Source organism: Ahaetulla prasina, chromosome 1 (genome assembly GCF_028640845.1).
Source record: "Ahaetulla prasina isolate Xishuangbanna chromosome 1, ASM2864084v1, whole genome shotgun sequence".
NCBI lineage: Eukaryota > Metazoa > Chordata > Lepidosauria > Squamata > Colubridae > Ahaetulla > Ahaetulla prasina.
This window is the reverse complement of record NC_080539.1, coordinates 48537469-48561103: the sequence shown is the minus strand read 5'-3', so window position 1 is coordinate 48561103 and position 23635 is coordinate 48537469. Positions and strand designations below refer to the sequence as shown.

Sequence of the window (23635 nt, the reverse complement as noted above, 5' to 3'; positions counted from 1 at the left end):
GTGATTGCATGCAGAAGCTTAAACCAGGCCATCAGGTTGGGGAAAAGGAGTGCTCCCTCCTCCTGAAAAACCTGGACATAAGTCCTACGGGATCATTTATCTCGATGACCAAAGCAGAGGATTTGCTTTATGCTCTGCAGCATCTGGAAAAACTAAATCAATTAAAGCCAAATTAAAGAATCACTAATAACCAAATAATTCTGGGAGAATGTATTTCTACTCTCCTGAGATAGTGTATATAGTGTACATAGAGTGTGTATCCTAACGCTCTGGGATCAAAGGAGCACTTTTAAGTAACTCGGAAACAAATTTTGCTGTATGCTTTCCCTTTCCTGGGTTGCAACCCATACCCAGCGCTGCGAGCTGTTACGAAACTATGAAATGCAGGGGGGAGGGGCTGCCTCCACCCACATCTATCAACATTTTTAGTCAATCAAACCTTTCAAGTTTTGATGATTTAAGGCCAGCACAGGAACCAAAACAAAAAGGATAATAAGTAATATAATAAGGAGTAGCACTTTGGCTGTAGGGTGGTTTGCACCCAATTTTGGGGGGAGGTCTGCGGGAGAAGGCATTAAAACAGCATGTTGATGGCACTGATTTCTATTACTGTTGCGGCAAGCTGTGAATGTTAAATGAAGACAGTAAAAAAGTATTAACCAGGGGAGGGGGGAGAGAACCATAAGTGGAAATAACAATGTTATTTCAATGTAGCATCCTTCAAGGATGGGAGGAGGCTTAATCCTCTCGTGCATGTAGAATGAAGTAGAAACTATGGCACTGAAAAATCCTTACAGTACAGTCAGAAAGGGATGGAGAAATCTGTGGCCCTCCAGAACTCATCAGATTCCAACTTGTCTCAGCACCCGTCACCCTGATTAAAGACGGGAGCTGCAGTCTGCAGCATCCGAAGGCCACAGCCTTCTCCCAGCCTACTGCACTGGCTGCTGCATTTGATGCAATGAAAGTACATTGAATTAGAGTGAGCAAATGCAGAGATCTCTTTGGTGGGTTTCTATTGCATTTCTGGTGTGGCCATGCAAGCACCTTGGTCATAAGAGTTCCAGTTACAGTTTCTGTACTAGATACTCCTACAAGAAATTACAGTAATTACAGGGTAATTTCTATTAAATATGACTAAACTATATTTCTACAAACTATATCAAACTAGCTTTGTCCATGCTAACAGTTGCTAAGATACTTAATGCTCTGCTCTGAGACATACATACAATTCATTCACTAGAGTAACAAATTATGTTGTAGTAGTATATCGGTCTAAAATAACCTTTCAACATTTATGATATAAATCGGCCAGAGTCATTCAATGAGATAGAAATTTAATAAATAAATAAAAACGTATTGGGAAAAAATGCATCTGCCACAGAATTGAATATAAGATGAAGAGCATTTTTTTAAGATTCTACTTACAGGCTTGGGCCCTATCCAAAATCTGGGTTTCTCTTAACATAACATGTTAACATTTAAGTAATGGATTAGACTATAAGACACTTTAAGTTATATTTCATATTGTGTTTATCACTGACGCTAATATTCACTTCTCAGCCTTCTGGCTAAGATCAAATATGATTTAATTAATCTTATGATAGATGTAAATCTCTTATTTGTTTGCTTTGTGCTTTTCCCTCTCATCTTCTTTAGGGTTATGATTTTTCCCCTTTTAAAATATTCAGTAAAAATGTTAAAAAAATATTGAGTGAAAACCACTATTTAAAAATTCTAGTTTGGGTATCAACTATTGGGGCTTTTTCATATTCAAAAATATTTAGGAAAGAACAAATTGTTAGATATTGTGAATTGTTGAATGAAAAGGGTGAACTAAAAACGATACAAGAATTAGAATTACAAGGTATAAAAATTAATTGGTTTTCTTTTTTGCAAATGCAATCCAGATATGATAAAGATTCCAGAACAGAAGGATTTTATAATAATATGATTAACTTAGATAAAATTTTGACAGGTGCTGATGACAACCTAATTAGGAAATTATATTGTTACTTATTAAAATTTAACTTTGAAGAAGAACAAGTCAAAGAGACAATGATTGCTTGGGGGGAAAATTTTGGACATGGAATTGACTTGGAGATGTGGCAAAAACTCTGGACTCAAAACTAGAAAATGACAATGTCTACCGCATACAAAGAGAATTTGTACAATATGTTTTATAGATGGCACCTACCTCTGACAAGAATCGCTAGAATGTTTAAGAATAAATCTGAAAAATGTTAGAAATATCACCAGACACCTGGTTCATATTACCATATGTGGTGGACATGTGTAGAAGCTAAAAGATATTGGTCCAAAATCCACACATGGTTGGAAAAGATGATCAAGAAACATATTGATTTCAAACCGGAAGTTTTTTTTATTGGGAATTATACCTGAAACATATAATAGAGAATTGAGATATTTGATTGTAAATGTTTTGACAGCAGCTAGGATTGTATTTGCCAAAAATTGGAAAAATGAAAGACCTCCATTGCAAGATGAAATTATTAGGAAAATGTTGGAATGTACAGAAATGAGTAAATTGACATTAGAAATTAGAGAACAGGAAGAGAAACAATTTTATAAAATATGGGATCTCTTTTATCAGTGGTTAGAGAGGAAAATATGTTAAAGAGATTTAAGTAAGATTGAATAAAGAAAATGTTAAATTATATAACTGAGTTTAGGGAATGAAATTGGAGATGCATAATATTAAACTAGGAAAGCTGACTTGAACAGAGAGAATGAAATGTTATAGCTAATTAAGATTAATTGATTAAAATGTTGAGAGATATATTAATATTGATAAAAAAATAAATTAGATAAATTAACTGCAACAAATATGGTGACCTGCACAAAAGACTGGTGATCAACCCACCGACGCAATGTATTTGGATTAAAGATGGCTTTATGTATGTGTGTTGTTTAAAAAAAATAAAAGTTTTTCTAAAAAAATATATATCGAGTGAAGACGGAAAATAGTTTGCCTCCGCATCTATCTGAAACCAATTTCCTTACCTCATCTGTCACTTTAAACCTCTTCAGCAAGGCAACAAATTTCTGCTTGAAGTTTGGTTGCTAAAATATGAAAACAGTTGAAAGGAAACAGGTTTAGTAATAGAGGAAGTGTCTTCTTTTGCTACCTCCCTCTAACTGGACTACAACACATTCTGTAATTGGCCCATCTTGCCATTTCCTCCCCAGCAGAAATAAAACATTGCCCAAACATAGAAGCCAAAACAGCCTATCAGCAGCCCAATGTTCCCAAGTTTCCAAAGGGAGAGGATGAGCAATCCTTTGTGAATATCAGCATCGGTGTCAGCTTCTTTCTCAGGAGCTAACCTCTACTGATTCTAGAGGCAGAGATGGTCACCATCCCCCCTTCATTTGCCTAACCATTTGTGGATTTAATCAGGAGCAGCAGCAGCAGCAAAACTTAAGATGAAAAATAAAAGTCACCGTGCTGGAATGGGGGAATTCCAGCTGTTGCTCCCATTTGCTGAATGTGGATGCCTGTTAGGTATGGCCTTTTCATTCCAACAGCTTCCTATTTGGAAGTTACTGCTCTTATGCATGTTATAACACATATTCACAGAATTACAGAATTGTAGAATTGGAAGGAACCTTGGTCATCTAGTCCAACCTCTACTTCTATAGGAATTGACCATAATGACTTCCCATCCAACATAAATGTAAACATCTTCAATGAAGCCCACTACTTTTAGAGGCAGTCTACTCCCACATCGAATAGTTCTTACCATTCCTGATGTCCAATTGAAATCTACTTCCTTGTAATTTAAACCCATTATTTCTTATCCTGTATTACAAAACAAATCAATCCCATCTTCCATGTGATAGTTTTAAGTAATATCAGATGAAATGCAGATGAGAAACAACTTAGAACTGAGGAGAAATTTCCTGATAGTTAGAACAATTAATCAGTGGAACAACTTGCCTCCAGAAGTTGTGAATGCTCTAACACTGGAAGTTTTTAAGAAGATGTTGGATAATCATTTGTCTGAAGTAATGTAGGGTTTCCTGCCTGCGTAGGGGGTTGGACTAGAAGACCTCCAAGGTCCCTTCCAACTCTGTTATTCTATTCTATTCTAAATGCATGTGGATATCCTGAGCACGTATAACTAGCCTTCATGGCAAAACCCAGAAAATATCACTATATTCTTTTAAAAAAAGTATCTGAATCCAGAAAGAAGTCTATAACACACCTAACCCTGCAATCTATGCTGATGGAAGACTACATGAAATTCTCTCTCTCGCTCTCTCTGAATTTATTTATGGATGGCACCTAGATTCCCTTGTGCAAAGAAAGGGGAAGAGTGAAGTGGGACTTGCAGTCATGGTTTATTATGGAGTGCCTTTATTCCTGATCCCAGCTAAAGCCCACAGAAATCCATCCCCAGGAAAAAAAGGGCTGACTTTACTCGGGTCATTGATGTAGTTCGGATCATTTTCCGCCTGGCTTTCTTTGGCTTCCTCATTTCGTCCTCTTCGTCATATAAATCCTGGATAGAGAGAGCAATACACTGTCATGACCATCTGGTTTCGGGAGGTAGGGGTGGGGGGCTGTTAAATGGACTCTGTGATTCCTTGGATATTTATTAGAGAGTTTTAGAGAGCAGCAAATAGAGATTACATGGCTGATGATCAATGAATAGAAAGTTGAGATGGGGAATCTTCTCAGAAGGTATGTTTTAAAAGTCAGCTTATTCTGGGTCAAAAGAATGTGTATGATCCATTAAAACTATTTTAACAGTCTCAAACCAGATACTTATTGGTTGTTCTCTGATAAATATCTCAATAGATTTAACACTGTTGCTAGAAATCCGTTTTTCTCTCTTAATAGCTTTTGTTTCTCCCATAGAGAGTGAAAAAACCCTGCCATTCTGGTAAGTGAAGGAGGAAAAAACCTTAATCACTTATTACGTGTGTTTTCCATTGCATCTCAATTCTCAGTTTGGGGCTCTCTTGTACTTTATCATCTAGTAAACATCCTTTTAATCAATTGTATTCTCTCCCCTAAACCATTCTATAAACTGGGTACAGATTAGCTGCTGAAGTGGGAGGAAGGAGACTAGCAATTCATACCTGGTACTTTGCACTAAAATATACCCCTTCCTTGATAGCTGGAAGGGTGACTCAAAAAAGATATACCCTTCCTAATCTCTTTTAATAAGAGTGGGTAATCAGTCTTGTTGACCAAGTCTTATCATCCTCAAGGACTGAGGCTTTTTTAACTCAAGTACACTTGAAAAATATCCAGCTTTTGGACTCATGTCTTACAGAAAAGGTAGTAGAAAGGCAAATAGGTAGAAAAGTACCTGGCCCTGTACTGCATCATCACTGGCTTCCTGCTCAGAGGAAAAGCTGTCATCCTCTTCTTCAGAATAATTATCAATATCTGGAGAGCGATCTAGAAGAGAAAAAGATGGCCACTCATGAATTGATACAGAAGAAATACAACAATAAGGCACTAGGTTTTTTAATGGAAGGCTACAAGCTAATGGAAGGAAGTAACTGCAAGGTTTATGAGAAGGGTGATAAAGCACAACAGAACATAATGCCAATTCATCTCAGAAGGGAAGAAATTTTGAAAGTTGTAATCCCATTACAACCTGAGGTGTTTTTATTAAACATCACTAAACCATATATTTCTTCAAAACATACTCACCTGATATTTAACATTACATATAATAGCTGTAAGGATTTTATATGCTCTTTAATGGAAAAGATCTCTGATCTCCTCTATGTGTGAATGGTGAATTAAACTGGGGGATTAGGCCTCAAGGTCTAGAATAATTCCATATCTAAAGAGTAAATGTGATCTACAATTTAATCTCATTTGGAAGCAATTTCTAGGCAACAATTTTATATGTAGAATTGTGCTACATTTGAAATGTGTGTTCTACAGTTCTTATTTTAATCTGAGATACAGTCTACACATCCTTTAGTTTTTCAATGAAGTGTTTGGCTCCCTCCCTTCTGGTTGTGTTCCCAAGCACGTGCTACTGAAATGGTTCCTGCCTCAGATAACAGAGGTAACCTATAGTTACAGTTTGTAGAATTCCTCTTTGAAGGTATCCAAACTGAGGCCAATTACAATGATTTTGGAGAGTGTATGCCAGTATTTAGCCACACGTTAGAAGAAGGCTCACTAACATTATTGTGGATTAACAGGAGAAGAAAAAAATACTTCAGGATGGAATAACAACATAATCTAAACCTGACCTGATTTGGAGCAAACTTCAACTAAACCCTGCAGGGTGAAACTTTATAAACAAAACCTTACCAGACGCCTTGATTTTGGGACCAGAGGGAACATTTCCATCTTCATGATCGATAGGTTGACTAGAAAGTGAGTAGATGCTGATTTCAGCCACCCGGATGCTCACATCCTTGATGTTGCTGTGAAGGCCCAAAAGCTGCCCTCCATCTGTGGGATGTTGCATGACCTGAGTAGAGAATACAATGCAAAAGCCTCTAGCATAGACTAATACCATTCCATGCTTTTCTTGGACAATGTACAAAGCAGCCAGTATTATATTCCGGTCCTAAATCTACAACCTAAATAAGCATCTCCTCTTCCCCACCAGTTCCCAGATAGCTGTGCTACAATCTTTCTGCAGTTCCATTTACCTCAGCCATGTTAATGATGCCCACTGCCAAAGTTTTGTAGCCCAGAATAGTTCTATTCTTATATCGCTTTCTGCGTTGCAGCATGATCTGGAGCTTGTTACCATCTCTTTTCAGGAAATGTGGATACTGTAAAGAAAGAGTATTTACATGATAGACCATTATTAAGGTGTTTCTGGTGAAACATTCACAGAGAGGTTAAGAAGGAATATACCAGATCTCTCAAGCAGCCTCCATATTCCTTCGTTTACGCTTCATTTTATAACCAGAGCACAAATGTGATTGGAAAATAGCCTTAGGCTGTGCTCAGAATAAACTAATTATAAAAATAAAATCCTTTGAACACTGTGGGCTTATTTCAGAATATTTATTTCAGAATAAATATACCAAGAATTATGCTTTAAGAATATCGATCATAGGTTACAAACAGAAGACAAACACTGTTTAACAATTCATAATATAGTTACTTGAAGTGCTATTCTTAAATACATTCTGTTCAAAATACACAAAGAAGCTTTTACTGAGACACAATTCTTTATTTCTACCCAAGAAAGTTAAAGTTACCTGCAGTGAAAATGTTAACTCCAGATCAGTCTCCATCAAGCCTCCGGGCGGTAAAACATATTCATTGGATCTCAAGACTCTTTTTGAGCCCTGTAAAAGTCCAGGAACAATCACTGCATCTTTACTTCAATTCAGCTACCATAAAGAACAGCCTAATACATCCATACATACCAGTAGATAGATCAGTTATCTCTAAAACTCCATTTATGTGTTATACACACATGCACTACGTACACCACACAAATACAACCCATTCAACATGCATTACATATGATACCTAATACGTTTCTTATTGGGAGCTGCAATTATTCACAAAGGCTAAGTAACTTGCTAATAATTAGAGGTGGAGAATTAAATACAAAATCACAGGCTTAGCTTAAAGGTAAAGGTTCTCTTCGCACATATGTGCTGGTCATTCCCAACTCTAGGGGGCAGTGCTCATCTCCATGTCAAAGCCGAAAAGCCAGCACTGTCCGAAGACGTCTCCATGGTCATGTGGCTGACATGACTAAATGCCAAATACACATGGAACACTGTTACCTTCTCACCAAAGGTGGTCCCTATTTTTCTACTGCACGAATCAAGAAGAAGGCCGTGAAAATATTTACAGATCCCTCACATCCAGGACATAAACTGTTTCAACTCCTACCCTCAAAACGACGCTATAGAGCACTGCACACCAGAACAACAAGACACAAGAACAGTTTTTCCCTGAAGGCCATCACTCTGCTAAACAAATAATTCCCTCAACACTGTCAAACTATTTACTAAATCTGCACTACTATTAATCTTCTCATCGTTCCCATCACCAATCTCTTTCCACTTATGACTGTATGACTGTAACTTTGTTGTTGGCAATCCTTACGATTTATATTGATATATTGACCATCATTTGTGTTGTAAATGTTGTACCTTGATGAAGGTATCTTTTCTTTTATGTACACTGAGAGCATATGCACCAAGACAAATTCCTTGTGTGTCCAATCACACTTGGCCAATAAAAAATTCTATTCTATTCTATTCTACTTGCATTTTTTTCGTGCTTTCGAACTGCTAGATTGGCAGAAGCTGGGACAAGTAACAGGAGCTCACCCCGTTATGCAGCACTAGGGATTCAAACCGTTGAACTGACAATCTTTCGACTGACAAGCTCAGCACCTTAGCCACTGAGCCACTGCATCCCTCTTTTTCTTTTTTAAGGCATAGCTTAGAAGTCCTTAATTTCCCTTTCTTTTTCAAAAACTAGCTCTCCAAATAGAGAACCACAGTCTTTGTTTTCATATTTCTGTGCTTGGCTTTCTCTCACCCATCTTGCTGTTCGCAGACGCCATCTCCAGCCTATATCTCAGTTCCCTTCCTCCTCTCCCAAACCGGGTTGCCTCCTAGCCTGCCCCATCTCAAACCAGTTTCTCCATTTCCTCTTCCTATTATTCTGCTAAAGAGGTCCACCACTTTTCTTTTTTTTTTAATTTTCAGATTACCTCCATGCTATATCTTATTTCCAAGGAATTTTTCTAGAGAATAAAGATGCCAAGTGTCTAAACAGTAGCTCACTTTATTGACTTCTTTGATTAGACAAAAGATATTATCTAAATTTCTTGGTGACTGGTGGCCTTTTTGTGTAAAAAAAAAAAGAATTTGTGATCTATGCTTTGATAATTAAACACAATAGGTTATGGAAAGAAAAGCAATATGATATAAATTTAGAAAGAGAGATTAAAATATATTTGTACTTTTAATTACTGTGAAGAATATCAGAAGCCACTTTGTTTTCTCTTTTCCCTCAACTTTTTTCTTTTCTTCCACTTCTTGCTTTTTCTTTGATTTTTTTCTTTTTTCTTCCTTACCTTATATTAGTTTGTGTTAATCTTGTTTAAAGGTTTTAATAAAAATCATATATATATATGATTAAAGCATAAAAGATGCTGTAGTGCTGTTGCCCAAACAATTATAAAGGCATCTAGATTTATTTATTTATTGCATAGTCTAGTCCTGTGGTAGGTGGGGCCTTTATTTTGTAATCTGATATAGTGGTTTTAGGCTAGGAGAATAGTCTGGTGACAACAAGAAGTCTACTGATTTGAAGAGGGAAGTATACTTGTTTTTCTCTAATTTTAAATGGAAGCCGTGGATAGCAACAAATTACGTTTTGTCACATTTCTTCTAGGTCTGACTTATAAAGATTACTTCTGGGTACCAATGTGCCGTTATTGATCTGTTGGACTTATTTGTTTTTTAGTGCTACATCTCACAAAACTTACATTCTTACATGCTTATTTATCTGTGATCTTTTAAATATCCAACATCCTGCTGTGCCTGCAGAATGCCCAGTTTGACAAAAATGTTCAGTCGGAAGCATTTTAAACTTGCAATTGTGAGATAAGAGGCTAGATGATTTGATTAAATAATTAAATTTATCCATTTCAGCAATATCTATTAACTTCACCAACCATTCCTCCGTATTGGGTAGTGTCCAATCTTTCCATCTCTGTGCATATAGTAATCTCGCCACAGTAATCATATACTGAAATAATCCTCCATGGCTTTTTTCTAACTGTTTATCCATTAATCCTAAAAAGAAAAGTTCCAGCTTCAATTGAATATTGGTCTTTAACACTGTCTGTATCAAAGTATGTATTTGAATTCAACATTTTACAGCTATTTTACATGTCCATGAAGAATGATAAAATATCCTTTCATGTTGTTTATATTTCCAAAATACATTTGGAATACTTTCTATACATACTAGATAATTTCTCTGGCACCACTACAAGATGTAATAATGACAGCACCAATATCAAAAGTTAACAGTTCATCCTCCAGTGCAACATGTCCTCAACTGCATTCCGCTTTCAACACCAAATTATTATTATTTAGACAAAATAAAAGTCATATACAGATCCAATGGCAGAAATGGCAACATTCCAAATAAAGTGGGGAAATATCTGAACTTCCCAAGAAAACTGCAACTGCCATTAAAGTGATAGTTGGAAGATTAAAAAAAACATTGAAAAACTGACTGCACAACTAAACCACTGAATCACAATTAATCAAGAAATCTGATTCTACCATAAGAAGCCTGAATCAAATTAATGGCCCTTTATTCCACAACAGAAGTTAATTAGCCTTCTATTGTCATGTTTACATTATTAAGACTGCTTTATGAATAGAGACTATATTTGTTTTATATTATTTGGGTTTATAATTGCTGCCACCTACTTCCCATTAATATTAATGATCACTAGTGATGATCACTAGTGAAGATTAATGATTAATCAATCAATCAGAATACAGCTGGAAGGGACCTTCAAGGTTTTCTAGTCCGATCCCCTGCTCAAGCAGGAGATCCTATACCATTTCTGACAAGTGACTGTCCAATTGCTTTTTTAAAAACTCCAGTGATGTAGCATCCACAATGTCTGATGGCAAGCTGTTCCACTAGTTAATTGTCCTCACTGTTAGGAAGTTTCTCCTAGTTCCAGGTTGCTTCTCTCTTTAATTAGTTTCCATCCATTATTTTTTGTCCTGCTTACAGGTGCTTTGGTAAATAAGTTGACACTTTCCTCTTTGTAGCAACCTCTCAAATACTGGAGTAGTGCTACGGGTATCCTGTCACCCCTAGTCCTTCTTTTTTCTAGACTGCTTTCACCTGCTTTCCCTATTAATATTATTGATTATGTGATCTTTATCTATAATCATGGTTCCCAATCCTCCTCATTCTCCACTGCCATGTACATTCTGACACTGATGGACAGAAACAAAGGCAAGATGCTCGTCTTATGCTTAGGACCATCTCGTAAAAAAGGATAGAGAATGTGTGGCTCTCTACAAGTTGCTGGACTCCAACTTCTATCATTCCCTAACCAGAATTAACAACAATTAGTAATGATGGAATCTGTAGTACAGTATTCATTTATTCATGCCTCATAATGCTCTGTGCTCCTAATCTGAAAATCAGAGGGGATCATGAGAAAGAAAGGAAGTTTGACTGGTACTTATATACTACTCTACTTTGGCTGGCAAGATGCTCTCAAGAACCATTTCACTATCTCCTTTTCAATAGATCCAGAAGAAACCTTTCCATATTGTACTGCAGAAAAGTTATCTTTAGGGCCAATGATAAAGTTAGGCAAAAGTAGTGAGGCCCCATCACTTGTTAACCTTACTTCATTAAATACCATAGAAATAAACTTGATCCAGACACAGATATTATTTGATGAAAGGCTTAATTCCAGCAGGATTAACTGCAACGCGGCCCGCCTCAGAGAAAGAAAAATATTAACCACCCCAAGGTTTCCAGATGGTTTTAGTAACTCTTGCACGTGTTCACTAAGTCTCTGAGAGCTATACTTTTTGATCAGTTTTAAAATATTAATTTACAGAGAGAAACCAAAGCCAGTCCCCAAAATATATTATATTTCAAAGCTGGAAGCAGAAGAAAAAAAAAGAATGCTAGTGAGTATGAAATACTTTTAAAAAAGGCCATCCAGGAATGAAATCAGCCCAAACATTGTTTTTGTTTGTTGCTTTTTAACACATGGAACAATTTTAACCTAATGGTTAAAAGAACCTAGAAGAAGAATCTTCACCTCAAGTATTCTGGGCAACCATCCAGATATACTCCATGCAGGCCTCTGTCAAGGAGATGTCATCTTCTCCTTAACACCTCCCAGGCATATTTTTTTTTTGACTGCCAAAAAATCATAGTGCTGCTTTGGCTCACTTTGAATTAGAGCAACATATTCAGAAAAAGCACACAGCACAACACATGGAGAATACTAATTCAGCACAAAGATGCATGCAAAGGTTTAGGCCCTCAATGTAGGATAGGATAGGATAGGATAGGATAGGATAGGATAGGATAGGATAGGATAGGAGAGGAGAGGAGAGGATAGGATAGGAGAGGAGAGGAGAGGAGAGAAGAGAAGAGAAGAGAAGAGAAGAGAAGAGAAGAGAAGAGAAGAGAAGAGAAGAGAAGAGAAGAGAATTTATTGGCCAAGTGTGATTGGACACACAAGGAATTTGTCTTAGTGCATATGCTCTCAGTGTACATAAAAGAAAAGATATTCATCAAGGTAGAGCACCTGACATAGCAAAGCATGCCTATCCCTATATTGAAACTGGTAAGGGATGATAGTTGCATTACTGTATAGTAGTTGTGGCATAATTAAATTGCTACGTATGGATAGATATCCATCTGCTATCTAGTAAACTTTTAAGGAAATGCCAGATGTGCATTTGGACTCTGAAAATCTAATTAGACCTGATCCTTGTAATATAAAATTTGACATTAGAGTGTTTCTTACATGTAGAAATATATCTACAAATAAAACAGCAATCTAAAATGATGAAGTCCAGTTTGCAAAAATCTGGACAAGTATTACAGGTAGTCTTCAAGTTACAACAGGTCATTTAGTGACCGTTTGAAGTTACAACAGCACTAAAAAAAAGTGGCTTACAAAGAGGTTGCATGATCAAAATTCAGATGCTTGATAACTGGTTCACATTTACTATAGCTGCAGTGTCCCAGAGTTATGTGATCCCCTTTTGTGACCTGCTGGTGAGCAAAGACAATGGGGAAGCCAGATTTACCTAACAACCGTGTTAGTAATTTAACAACTGCAGTGATTCACTTAACAAAAGTGGCAAGGAAAGTCATAAAATGGGGCAAAATTCAAAAAGCAACATAAATTCGGGGCTCACTTGTGGTTGTAAGTCAAGGACTACTTGTATATGGCAGAAAGGCTACGGGTCTCAACCCTACATTCCCAAAAACCTCCTAGGTTTACACCCCCTAACCTTGCTTTGATGAAGCCACTTGACAGATATTGCTACTCCACAGATATTGCTGCCAATAAAGAAGAATATTTGTAGCTCAGGGTTGAAATGAGAGATCCTTGGTGCTCTCTGAGGTTGGTTGTTTTTTAGTCACTGATGATGTTACCTAGTTTGGGTAATGAAATGTCCGCAAGAAAAACAACCAAGCTCAGAAAGCCCCAAGGATCCCACCTCCCAGATATTGCTGCTTCTACTTAGCCACCTGGAGAATCTTAGGATGCTCTCCCCAGTCCCAGCATGTGAGGCAGATAAGAATCCCACACTCTGTGGCCTTACTGGCAAATAGAAAGGGAGAAAAGATGATAGAAATGAAATAAGTTCTACAGGGCTACCTCCTGGTCTTTATATACAGCTCCATCTGACAAATGATAATTGAAATTACTATTTGTTTTTGTTTTTTAAAGGAAAGGAGACAATGCAAAAATCCCTGTTCAGCATTAAGTTATCTCAGGTAAAAACATTCTATGGCAAAGAGATAAAAGTAAAGTGCTATTTAAACCAGTTAGCATGTTAAAGAAATCTTCCACAGAAAACTGCAAAAGAGAAGATAAGATAAAAGGTGACAGATCTGCTAATAATATAAAGCAACTTCATTGCAAAGAGATACCAGGTTGCATATATCTTATCCAGGCCAAGATAAAAGCTTAAATAATTGCATATATTTCAAAGTAAAATTACTGTTAAAAAATATTACCAGCTAGACCAGTGATGGCTAACCTTTTTGCCATCACGTGCCAGAAGGGGAGGGGGGAAGGTCGCACATGCACATGCCCACACCTATAATTCTATGCATCCTGCCCCTGCACATGCACGCATGACCCCCCCCACTCCCCCTGCTCCTTCCATGTGATGGCCTGATAGAACCGTTCTTCTCTTTCACCTGGCTCCAGAGCCTTTCTGGGAGTCTGGGGAGGGTGAAAACGGCCTTCCCCAACCCCCTGGAGGTGCTCCGGAGGCCAGAAACAGCCTATTTGCCAACTTCCAGTGGCACCGGAAGGCCCATTTTTTGCTGTCCCCAGCCTCCAGAGCCTGTCTAGGAGTCTGGGGAGGGTGAAAATGGCCTTCCCCACCTCCCCTCCGGAGGCCGAAAACAGCCCGTTTGCCAACTACCAGAAGTTGGCAAATGGGCCATTTCTGGCCTCTGGAGGGCCTCGGGGGGGGGGGGAGAAGGCCGTTTTTACCCTCCCCAGACTCCTAGAAAGGCTTTGGAGGCTGGGGACAGCAAAAAATGGGCCTTCCCCACTACCACCCTGAGGCCCTCCGGAGGCAGGAAACAGCCTGTTTCCCTACTTCTGGTGGGCCCAGGAGGCCCGAAAATCAGCAGGCGTGCACCGGAGCTGACCTTGCATGCCCACTGAAATGGCTATATGTGCCACCTGTGGCACATGTGCCCTAGGTTCACCATCACGGAGCTAGACCTTTATATTTATTCTTCCCAATGTAATGCTCTCTATCTCAGTTATTTCCAGATCCCTCATTCAGATGATCTCTGAGGATTTTAGTCCAGTAATTTCTGAAGCTGTTCAGAAATTGCTTATTTGTAATTTGTATTGCTTATTTGTACCCTATGACTATCATTAAGTGTTGTACCTTAGAATTCTTGATGAACGTATCTTTTCTTTTATGTACATATGACAGAATTATCTCAGTTCGAATCGAAGGCAAACCATTCAATATCACAGTAGTTCAAGTCTATGCCCCAACCACTGGTGCTGAAGAGGATGAAATTGACCGGTTCTATGAAGCCCTATAGCACCTGATAGAATTAACACCAAAAAATGATGTCCTTATCATCATGGGAGATTGGAATGCTAAAGTAGAAGCCAAAAGATAACCGGAATAACAGAAAAGTATGGCCTTGGAAAACAAAATGAAGCAGGGCACAGGCTGATAGAATTCTGTCAAGATAATACGATGGTCATAGCAAACACTCTTTTCCAACAACCTAAGAGACGACTCTACACATGGACATCACTAGATGGTCAACACAGAAATCAGATTGACTATGTGCTCTGCAGCCAAAGATGGAGAAGCTCTATACAGTCAGTAAAAACAAGAACAGGAGCTGACTGTGGCTCAGATCATGAGCTTCTTCTTGCAAAATTTGGGCTTAAACTAAAGAAAGTAGGGAAAAACACCAGGCCACTCAGGTATGAACTAAATCATATCCCTGATGAATATACAGTAGAGGTGATAAATAGATTTAAGGAATTAGATCTGATAGACAGAGTGCCTGATGAACTATGGACGGAGGTTCGCAGCATTGTACAAGAGATAGCAACTAAAACCATTCCAAAGAAAAAGAAATGCAAGAAAGCAAAATGGCTGTCTGAGGAAGCTCTGCAAATAGCTGAGGAAAGAAGGGAAGCGAAAGGCAAGGGAGAAAAAGAAAGATACATCCAGTTGAATGCAGAATTCCAGAGAATAGCTAGAAGAGATAAGAATGCATTCTTAAATGAACAGTGTAAAGAAATAGAAGAAAACAATAGAATAGGAAGGACCAGAGATCTATTCAAGAAAATTGGAGATATGAAGGAATGTTTCATGCAAAGATGGGCATGATAAAGGACCAAAATGGCAGAGACCTAACAGAGGCAGAAGAGATTAAGAAGAGGTGGCAAAAGTACACAGAAGAACTATACAAGAATGAGCTTAACATCCCTGATAACCACGATGGGGTGGTCACTGACCTTGAGCCAGACATCCTAGAATGTGAAGTCAAATGGGCCTTAGGAAATCTGAACAACAACAAAGCTAGTGGAGGAGACAGTACTCCAGCTGAGCTATTCAAAATCTTAAAAGACGACGCAGTAAAAGTGCTACAACCAATTTGCCAGCAAATTTGGAAAACTCAACAATGGCCAAAAGATTGGAAAAGGTCAGTTTACATTCCAATTCCAAAGAAAGGCAATGCCAAAGAATGTTCAAACTATCGCACCATTGCACTCATTTCACATGCTAGTAAGGTTATGCTTAAAATCCTACAAGCTAGGCTCCAACAGTATGTGGATCGAGAACTACCAGAAGTACAGGCAGGATTTCATAGAGGCAGAAGAACTAGAGATCAAATTGCCAACATACGCTGGATCATGGAGAAAGCTAAAGAGTTCCAGAAAAACATCTACTTCTGCTTCATTGACTATGCTAAAGCCTTTGATTGTGTGGATCACAACAAATTGTGGCAAGTTCTTAAAGAGATGGGAGTACCAGACCATCTTATTTGTCTCTTGAGAAACCTGTATGCAGGTCAAGAAGCAACAGTGGGAACTGGGCACGGAACCACTGATTGGTTCAAAATTGGGAAAGGAGTCCAGCAAGGCTGTATACTATCACCCTGCCTATTTAACTTATATGCAGAGCACATCATGAGAAAGGCAGGGCTAGATGAATCAAAAATTGGAATTAAGATTGCCGGAAGAAATATCAACAACCTCAGATATGCAAATGATACCACTCTAATGGCAGAAAGCGAAGAGGAACTAAAGAGCCTCCTGGTGCAGGTGAAGGAAGAGAGTGCAAGTTGGCTTGAAACTCAACATTAAGAAAACTAAAATCATGGCATCCGGCCCTCTCAATTCCTGGTAGATAGATGGAGAAGAAATGGAGGTAGTGACAGATTTTATTTTCCTGGGTTCCAAGATCACCGCAGATGGGGACTGCAGCCAAGAAATTAAAAGACGCTTGCTCCTGGGGAGGAAAGCTATGGCAAATCTAGACAGCGTCCTAAAAAGCAGAGACATCACCCTGCCAACAAAAGTGCGTATAGTCAAAGCTATGGTTTTCCCAGTTGCAATGTATGGCTGTGAAGGTTGGATCATAAGAAAGGCTGAGTGCCAAAGAATCGAGGCCTTTGAACTCTGGTGCTGGAGAAGACTCCTGCGAGTCCCTTGGACTGCAAGGCGAACAAACAAGTCAGTCCTAGGGGAGATCAACCCTGACTGCTCTTTAGAAGACCAGATACTGAAGATGAAACTGAAATACTTTGGCCACCTAATGAGAAGGAAGAACTCCCTGGAGAAGAGCCTAATGCTGGGAAAGATTGAGGGCAAAAGAAGAAGGGGACGACAGAGAACGAGGTGGCTGGATGGAGTCACTGAAGCAGTAGGCATGAGCTTAAATGGACTCCAGAGGATGGTAGAAGACAAGAAGGCCTGGAGGAACATTGTCCATGGGGTTGCGATGGGTCGGACACGACTTCGCAACTAACAACAACAACAACAACACTGAGAGCGTATGCACCAAGAGAAATTCCTTGTGTGTTCAATCACACTTGGCCAATAAAAAATTCTATTCTATTCTATTCTATTCTATTCTATTCTATTCTATTCTATTCTATTCTATTCTATTCTATTCTCATTAACCTTGGTTCTAAACTTGTCCTTTTCTGTAGATGTTTCTCATCTCTCCTTCTCTTACTGGCATTTGGATTTTAAAATATTTGGATAAAATATTTCCTCTCCTCAAAGGGGAGCTGTGGAGACCTTGTGGGCTACATGCAGTGAGCATAATCTCCCTAGCCTGAGGCCAAGATGTATATTCAGAATGTTTGGAGCCTGCACTACACACAGCTGACAGCCTCTACAGAACTGTGTGAAAGGGGAAACCCTCAACAAAATGTTCCATTTCCTGAGCTTAATTCTTGTTAAACTAAACTATTCCAATAAAATATGTATGTAGCAAATTCCAGGTGATAAATAATGTCCCATCGCCTGTGTTAAGCAACAAAGCCAGAGCTTCTCCAAAATGTTAAAAAGTTTATAGACTAAGCTAAGCAGAAATATAGGTCTTAAATTACGGTATGAGCAGCATCCCTCTGAGACACATCTTGCATAAACCAGATAAAAGCTAAGCCAAAATGAAAAACAATGGATATTCACTTCAAGACTAATTTGGATGGGCCAGAATGAACTAACATGCAACAATGCTGAACCAGATAAAAAGAAGAAATAGCTTGCCAGAAAACATGAGTGAGAAGTGTGTCTGGCAAGCAAGAAAGTGCTGAAAGAAAGAAGAATTTTATCTGCTGCTACAAGGCCTACACTAGTGTATGGCTGCATATCTTGTAAGTTAACAGCAAATTTCTGGCTGAGGTGTTAGATCAAAATCCAGAAAGGATGTATTTAAAAGTCAATCTATTAAAAAGCTGCTGGGCAGCCTCACACAATCAACCATTCTTCTGTCTCAGTTCTTCATTTGCATGTGGAAGACTGATAAACTATTTCAAAGACTGCTTCCAAGCAGAAATGAGAGGGATATGTGAATACTTGAAACCTTGATAACCCTTAACTTGTGCTGCGCGGATATTTACATAATTCAGTCTCTTGAAGATAGATGTTTGATAATGCACATTTCTGAATATGGATCCTTTGATTTTCATTTCTAAGAATTATTAAGTTAGTGCCATTCTTTTATACAAATCAAATGTCTTGGTTACTTTGCCACTAAAGAAGGGCCACTAATTCCTCAATAACTTAATAAATTATAGATTCCTTTGACAGGGAAAAAGGTGACTGTAGTGTTATTTTAAATAATTTACCATTACTTATGTCCTAATATTTTACAGATTGAAGTCTGTTTTAAATTCTGACCTTTGCTGACTGCAATTTCCTTTAGTGCCAACTTACATATATTCTCCAAAAAGGAATTTATGAAGGAGGGAAAGAGAATTTTTCTCACTGTCAATTTCTGTTCCCTGAATCTCATGGAGGGTATTCTTTAACTTTAAAAAATCATTCCCTTCTCCAATAAGTAAGGAAGAAAACTAATTGTTTCTAGGAAAAGGAACAACTTAGTCCTTCCTGGCTGGACAGGTTGAGTAAACAAGCATTAAAGTAATCTAATAAGATGCAGGAAATGACAAGCATGTGGACAGGACCATTGAACCAAATTCTGGCTGGAGAGTTTTGCCAGTAGCAGGAGAGTGATATTATGTGAGCAGCTACTGAAGCTATTAGTGAGGTATTCAAGAGAAAAAAAATAGCATGTTTATCTTCTAAGAACATCATCCTGGAGGACTGGATGTCCATCATTACACTTAGTTTTGGCTTTTGCCTCAATTTTCTATGATTCCATGACCACACAGCTTTAACAATCATCTTCAGACCTTCAGAGTGATTCTAGATTTTATAAACATTCTCTCTCTCTCTCTCTCTCTGCCCCAGTTAGACAAATAAAAAAAAGATTTTGTAAATATAAATATAAAAAACAAGCTATTCCAAAAAACGTACATTTAAAAAAAAACAAAAAAACCAGCAATTCAGCTGTGCTCACGAGCTTGAACTGAATTCCACCACATGTTTATTGGACCCGTGTCCCTCCTGGATGGTACTGGCCACACGGGAGGTTACACGAGACTGGCTCCTGGGAATTACCAACGTTTCTTTGGTGGGAGGCATTTTCCCCACTGCCTTGAAAGAGGCGGTGGTGAGGCCCCTCCTTAAGAAGCCCTCCCTGGACCCAGCTGTATTAGCGAACTACCGTCCAGTCTCCAACCTTCGTTTCTTGGCGAAGGTTGTTGAGAGTGTGGTGGCATATCAGCTTCCTCAGCACCTGGAGGAACCTGTTTATCTGGACCCGTTCCAGTCCGGTTTCAGGCCTGGGTACAGCACCGAGACGGCTTTGGTCGCGTTGGTGGATGGCCTCTGGAGGGCTCGGGACAGGGGATGTTCCTCTGTCCTGGTCCTGTTAGATCTCTCAGCAGCTTTTGATACCATCGACCATGGTATCCTGCTGCGGCGGTTGGAGGGATTGGGAGTGGGAGGCACCGTTTATCGGTGGTTCTCCTCCTATCTCTCTAATCGTTTGCAGACAGTGTTGGCAGGGGGGCAGAGGTCGACCCCGAGGCGCCTCACTTGTGGGGTGCCGCAGGGGTCCGTTTTCTCGCCTCTCCTGTTTAACATCTATATGAAGCCGCTGGGTGAGGTTATCCGTGGTTTCGGGGTGGATTATCATCTCTATGCTGATGATACGCAGCTGTACATTTCCACCCCGAACCACCCCAACGAAGCTGTCGAGGTGATGAGTCGGTGTCTTGAGGCCGTGCAGGTCTGGATGGGGAGGAACAGGCTCCAGCTCAACCCTTCCAAGACTGAGTAGCTGTGGGTTCTGGCGTCCTGATACAGTCAGCTTACGCCATCACTAACTGTGGGGGGGGAAATACTGACCCCCAGGGGAAGGGTGCGCAACTTAGGCGTTCTCCTGGACGATCGGCTGTCCCTAGAAGAACACTTGACGGCCGTCACCAGGGGAGCATTTTATCAGGTTCACCTGATTCGCAGTTGCGCCCCTTCCTTGATCGGGACTCCTTACACACGGTCACTCATGCCCTCGTCACTTCCCGCCTGGACTATTGCAATGCTCTCTACATGGGGCTCCCCTTGAAGAGCACCAGGAGGCTCCAGCTAGTCCAGAATGCGGCCACGCGGGTGATAGATGGGGCACCACGTTGCTCCCATATAATACCCATCCTGCGCGGCCTGCACTGGCTGCCGGTAGCTTTCCGGGTGCAATTCAAGGTGCTGATTACCACCTTTAAAGCGCTCCATGGCTTAGGACCAGGGTATTTGCGAGACCGCCTTCTGCCACCGATTGCCTCCCAACGACCTGTGCGCTCCCACAGAGTGGGCCTCCTCAGGGTGTCGTCGACCAAACAATGTAGGTCGGCGGCCCCCAGGGAAAGGGCCTTCTCTGTGGCAGCACCAGCCCTATGGAACGAGTTACCTCCGGGGTTACGCCAACTACCCGACCTCCGGGCCTTCAAGCGTGAACTAAAGACTTTATTATTTCACCGAACAGGACTAGCCTAAGAATGTATTTTAGCAAAATTTTAATGGGTTTTTAATTGTTCTTCGGCCGTTTTAGTGATTCGGCCACTAAATATTTGTTTTTAAATTGTTTTTAAATAGTGTTTATTTATTATATTTATATCATAGTGTTATGTGTATTTTAATATTGGCTGTACACCGCCCTGAGTCCTTCGGGAGATGGTGCGGTATATAAATGTAATTATAAATAAATAAATAAAAAAAACTAAGGCCATAATGTTTTCCTTCATGAAAGCAATCAGTGGCGTAGCCTAACTTCCAGAGGGAGGTGCTCTACCGACATCAATGAAAACTGTTATTTGCAAATAGCTTTTACAAAAAATAATGTAAACAAAATTTGCTTTTCTTTATGTTGACTGCACTGTATTTCAGGAAGAAAATGAGCATTAATCTAACTAAAGGGTCCCATTATGTTTTGGTAGCAATAAGCTTCTAACAGACTTGTCACAGATCTAGGAGTCTTCATAAGTGATTACTTTTATTTTTATCCTGACACCTGCAGAGAAGAAGAATCCAGCTTCAGAAAGTAATTTCTCACCCCAGATTTAGCACTGATAAAAGTAAAAAATAGCCCGCTGGCTGTCATTATAAATATGGATTATGTATCCTCTTAAGAATGTGACAAAACACACACACACACACACACACACACACACAGGGAGGGAGGGAGGGAGGGAGGGGGAGAGAGGGAGTGAAAGGGAGGGAGGGATGGATGGATGGAGGGAGAGAGAGAGAGGGAAGGAGGGAGGGAGGGAGGGAGGGAGGGGGAGAGAGAGAGAGAATGAGATCCAGTAAGACATTATCTATACCTCAGTTTATCAATTTTTAATATTTGATTCCTTACTTCTCTCAATTTTATTCTCAAAATATATGTGATTTCCTGCAATACTGTGCATCAAAATATTAATATCACAATCTGGATTAATGAAATTCCTGGTAGAATTCATGCCAGAATAAGTTAGATAACAGTTATTAAAAATATTACAGTACAGATCAACATCATTTGATCTATAACAAAAAGAACCACCATAATCCCAAGAAATATTTTACTAGTTTGTCCATTTCTCAGACAACTATGCAAAAATAGACATTTCATGTGTTGGTTTTCAGTAATGAAAGACTTGTTCTTAAAAAGGAAAATGCAGTGTTCTTTTTTTCTATTTTTTATTTTATTCAAAAGAAAGTTAAAATACAAATCTCCAAAAAAATACAAAACAATCAAGAAAAAAGTGTATTGAAAAGAAATAAAATACATATACACATGTTATTGTCCCTAATTGAATACTGATTAATACAACATTACAATATTGGTTATGAAACAGGCCCCAAACTTTTTAAACTAGTAAATCTATTTGCAAATTATTGACCTAGCTTATATATAGTACCGTATTTCCCCAAAAATAAGATCCTGTCTTATATTTTTTTGAATCCTGAAATAAGCGCTAGGCCATGCACTCAAAAGCCCGATTGGGCTTATTATCTGGGATGTCTTATTTTGGGGGAAACAGTTTATGTTAATGACAAAATAGTTAACAGGAAGTTAACAGGAATAATAAAAAAGACAAGGTTAAGGTTTCAAAACTCTCTGTTAACAAACTGTTATTATAATCCACTCATAGAAAATTTGCCACGGCATCTTATCTAACCTAAATCAGCCCAAAAGTTAAGAATAATCAAATATCCATGTTCTAATACCATATCTTATTAATTGTTGTCTAATTAAATATAATTAATTCAGTCTCCATGGTGTCTCGATCTTCCTAACAAAATCCTTATAAAGTGATTTTATATGGGCCCTCTTAGGAAAGGAAAATTTCTCACTTTTCCATTGGTCAGATTTCTAGTATTGTAAAGAAATGCAGGACTGAACTTCAAAGAGATGCATAAGATCAGCTCAGTTAGTTTTCCAGCTATCTTTTTGGTCTGCAACTTTCATATCAGAGTCCTTTGTGAATCTAACTTATCCAAAACTACATGCCTCTGCATATTTTCCATGGCCATTATAATCCCATAAATTTTTTAAAAAACCTTTCAGCTAAAAGTTGCATGTTATCAAAAAGTCTTTTCATAGATTTCAACCACCTTTATTAGTCTGTAACCTGATACATTGTTACTCTGTGAAACTTGATCAGGGAACTTAAAATAGTGAAGCAGAAGGAAACAGGAAAGATATTTTTTGGACACTTTGATCCAAATAAAAATACAAAAGAAATAAACAAAAAAGAAATATTTTGCAAATATAAAAAAATACACAAACCCTGTAGTGAGAGCCCAATAATAATAATGTAAATTAAATGAAAGCACTTCAATATCCAAAAAGATGAAATGTGAGGGTTATTCAAAACAACTACATAAATCAAAGGGAAAGAAAAAGAAAAAACAGCTTAGAGTCCAACAGAGGGTTGAAATAAATTAGCATTAAACTAGCTGATCAACTTTTAAAGACAAAAAGCAGAGTAAAACAATAAATTCAAAAGTGGAAGTTAAAACCCAGGATTGCTTAGAAAACAAAATTGCTGATAGGAAGATGGATTTGCTCAATGACTTCCTGACTGCTACCAGAGGGAAGTGGAATCTTCAAAACTCCCCTTCCCAGGTGGGTCCACAGCTGTCTAAAAGTCATCTTGGATCATTCCTAAGTGCTCCCATACAATTCCAGGGAGCAGCATTGCCAGTGAATCAGCTTTGGCAGCAAAAACAGCAGATCCTTGGCAAGAAGAATAAAAGACCAGAAAAATGCAACATACTGAAGCATC

General features: G+C 38.8%; 1 protein-coding gene across 1 annotated transcript in view; it reads right to left on the bottom strand.

The window, feature by feature from the left end:
* The window catches only part of LOC131189192 (phosphofurin acidic cluster sorting protein 2-like), a 183196-nt gene that overhangs the window by 25266 nt on the left and 134295 nt on the right, over window positions 1–23635 (bottom strand). The window contains exons 3-8 of the mRNA XM_058165165.1: window positions 7219–7308; window positions 6658–6783; window positions 6311–6473; window positions 5343–5434; window positions 4446–4526; window positions 3025–3084 (exon numbers count right to left, since the gene is read on the bottom strand). Of these exons, the coding sequence (XP_058021148.1) occupies window positions 3025–3084; window positions 4446–4526; window positions 5343–5434; window positions 6311–6473; window positions 6658–6783; window positions 7219–7308 (612 nt within the window). The remainder of the gene's footprint in view (window positions 1–3024; window positions 3085–4445; window positions 4527–5342; window positions 5435–6310; window positions 6474–6657; window positions 6784–7218; window positions 7309–23635) is intronic.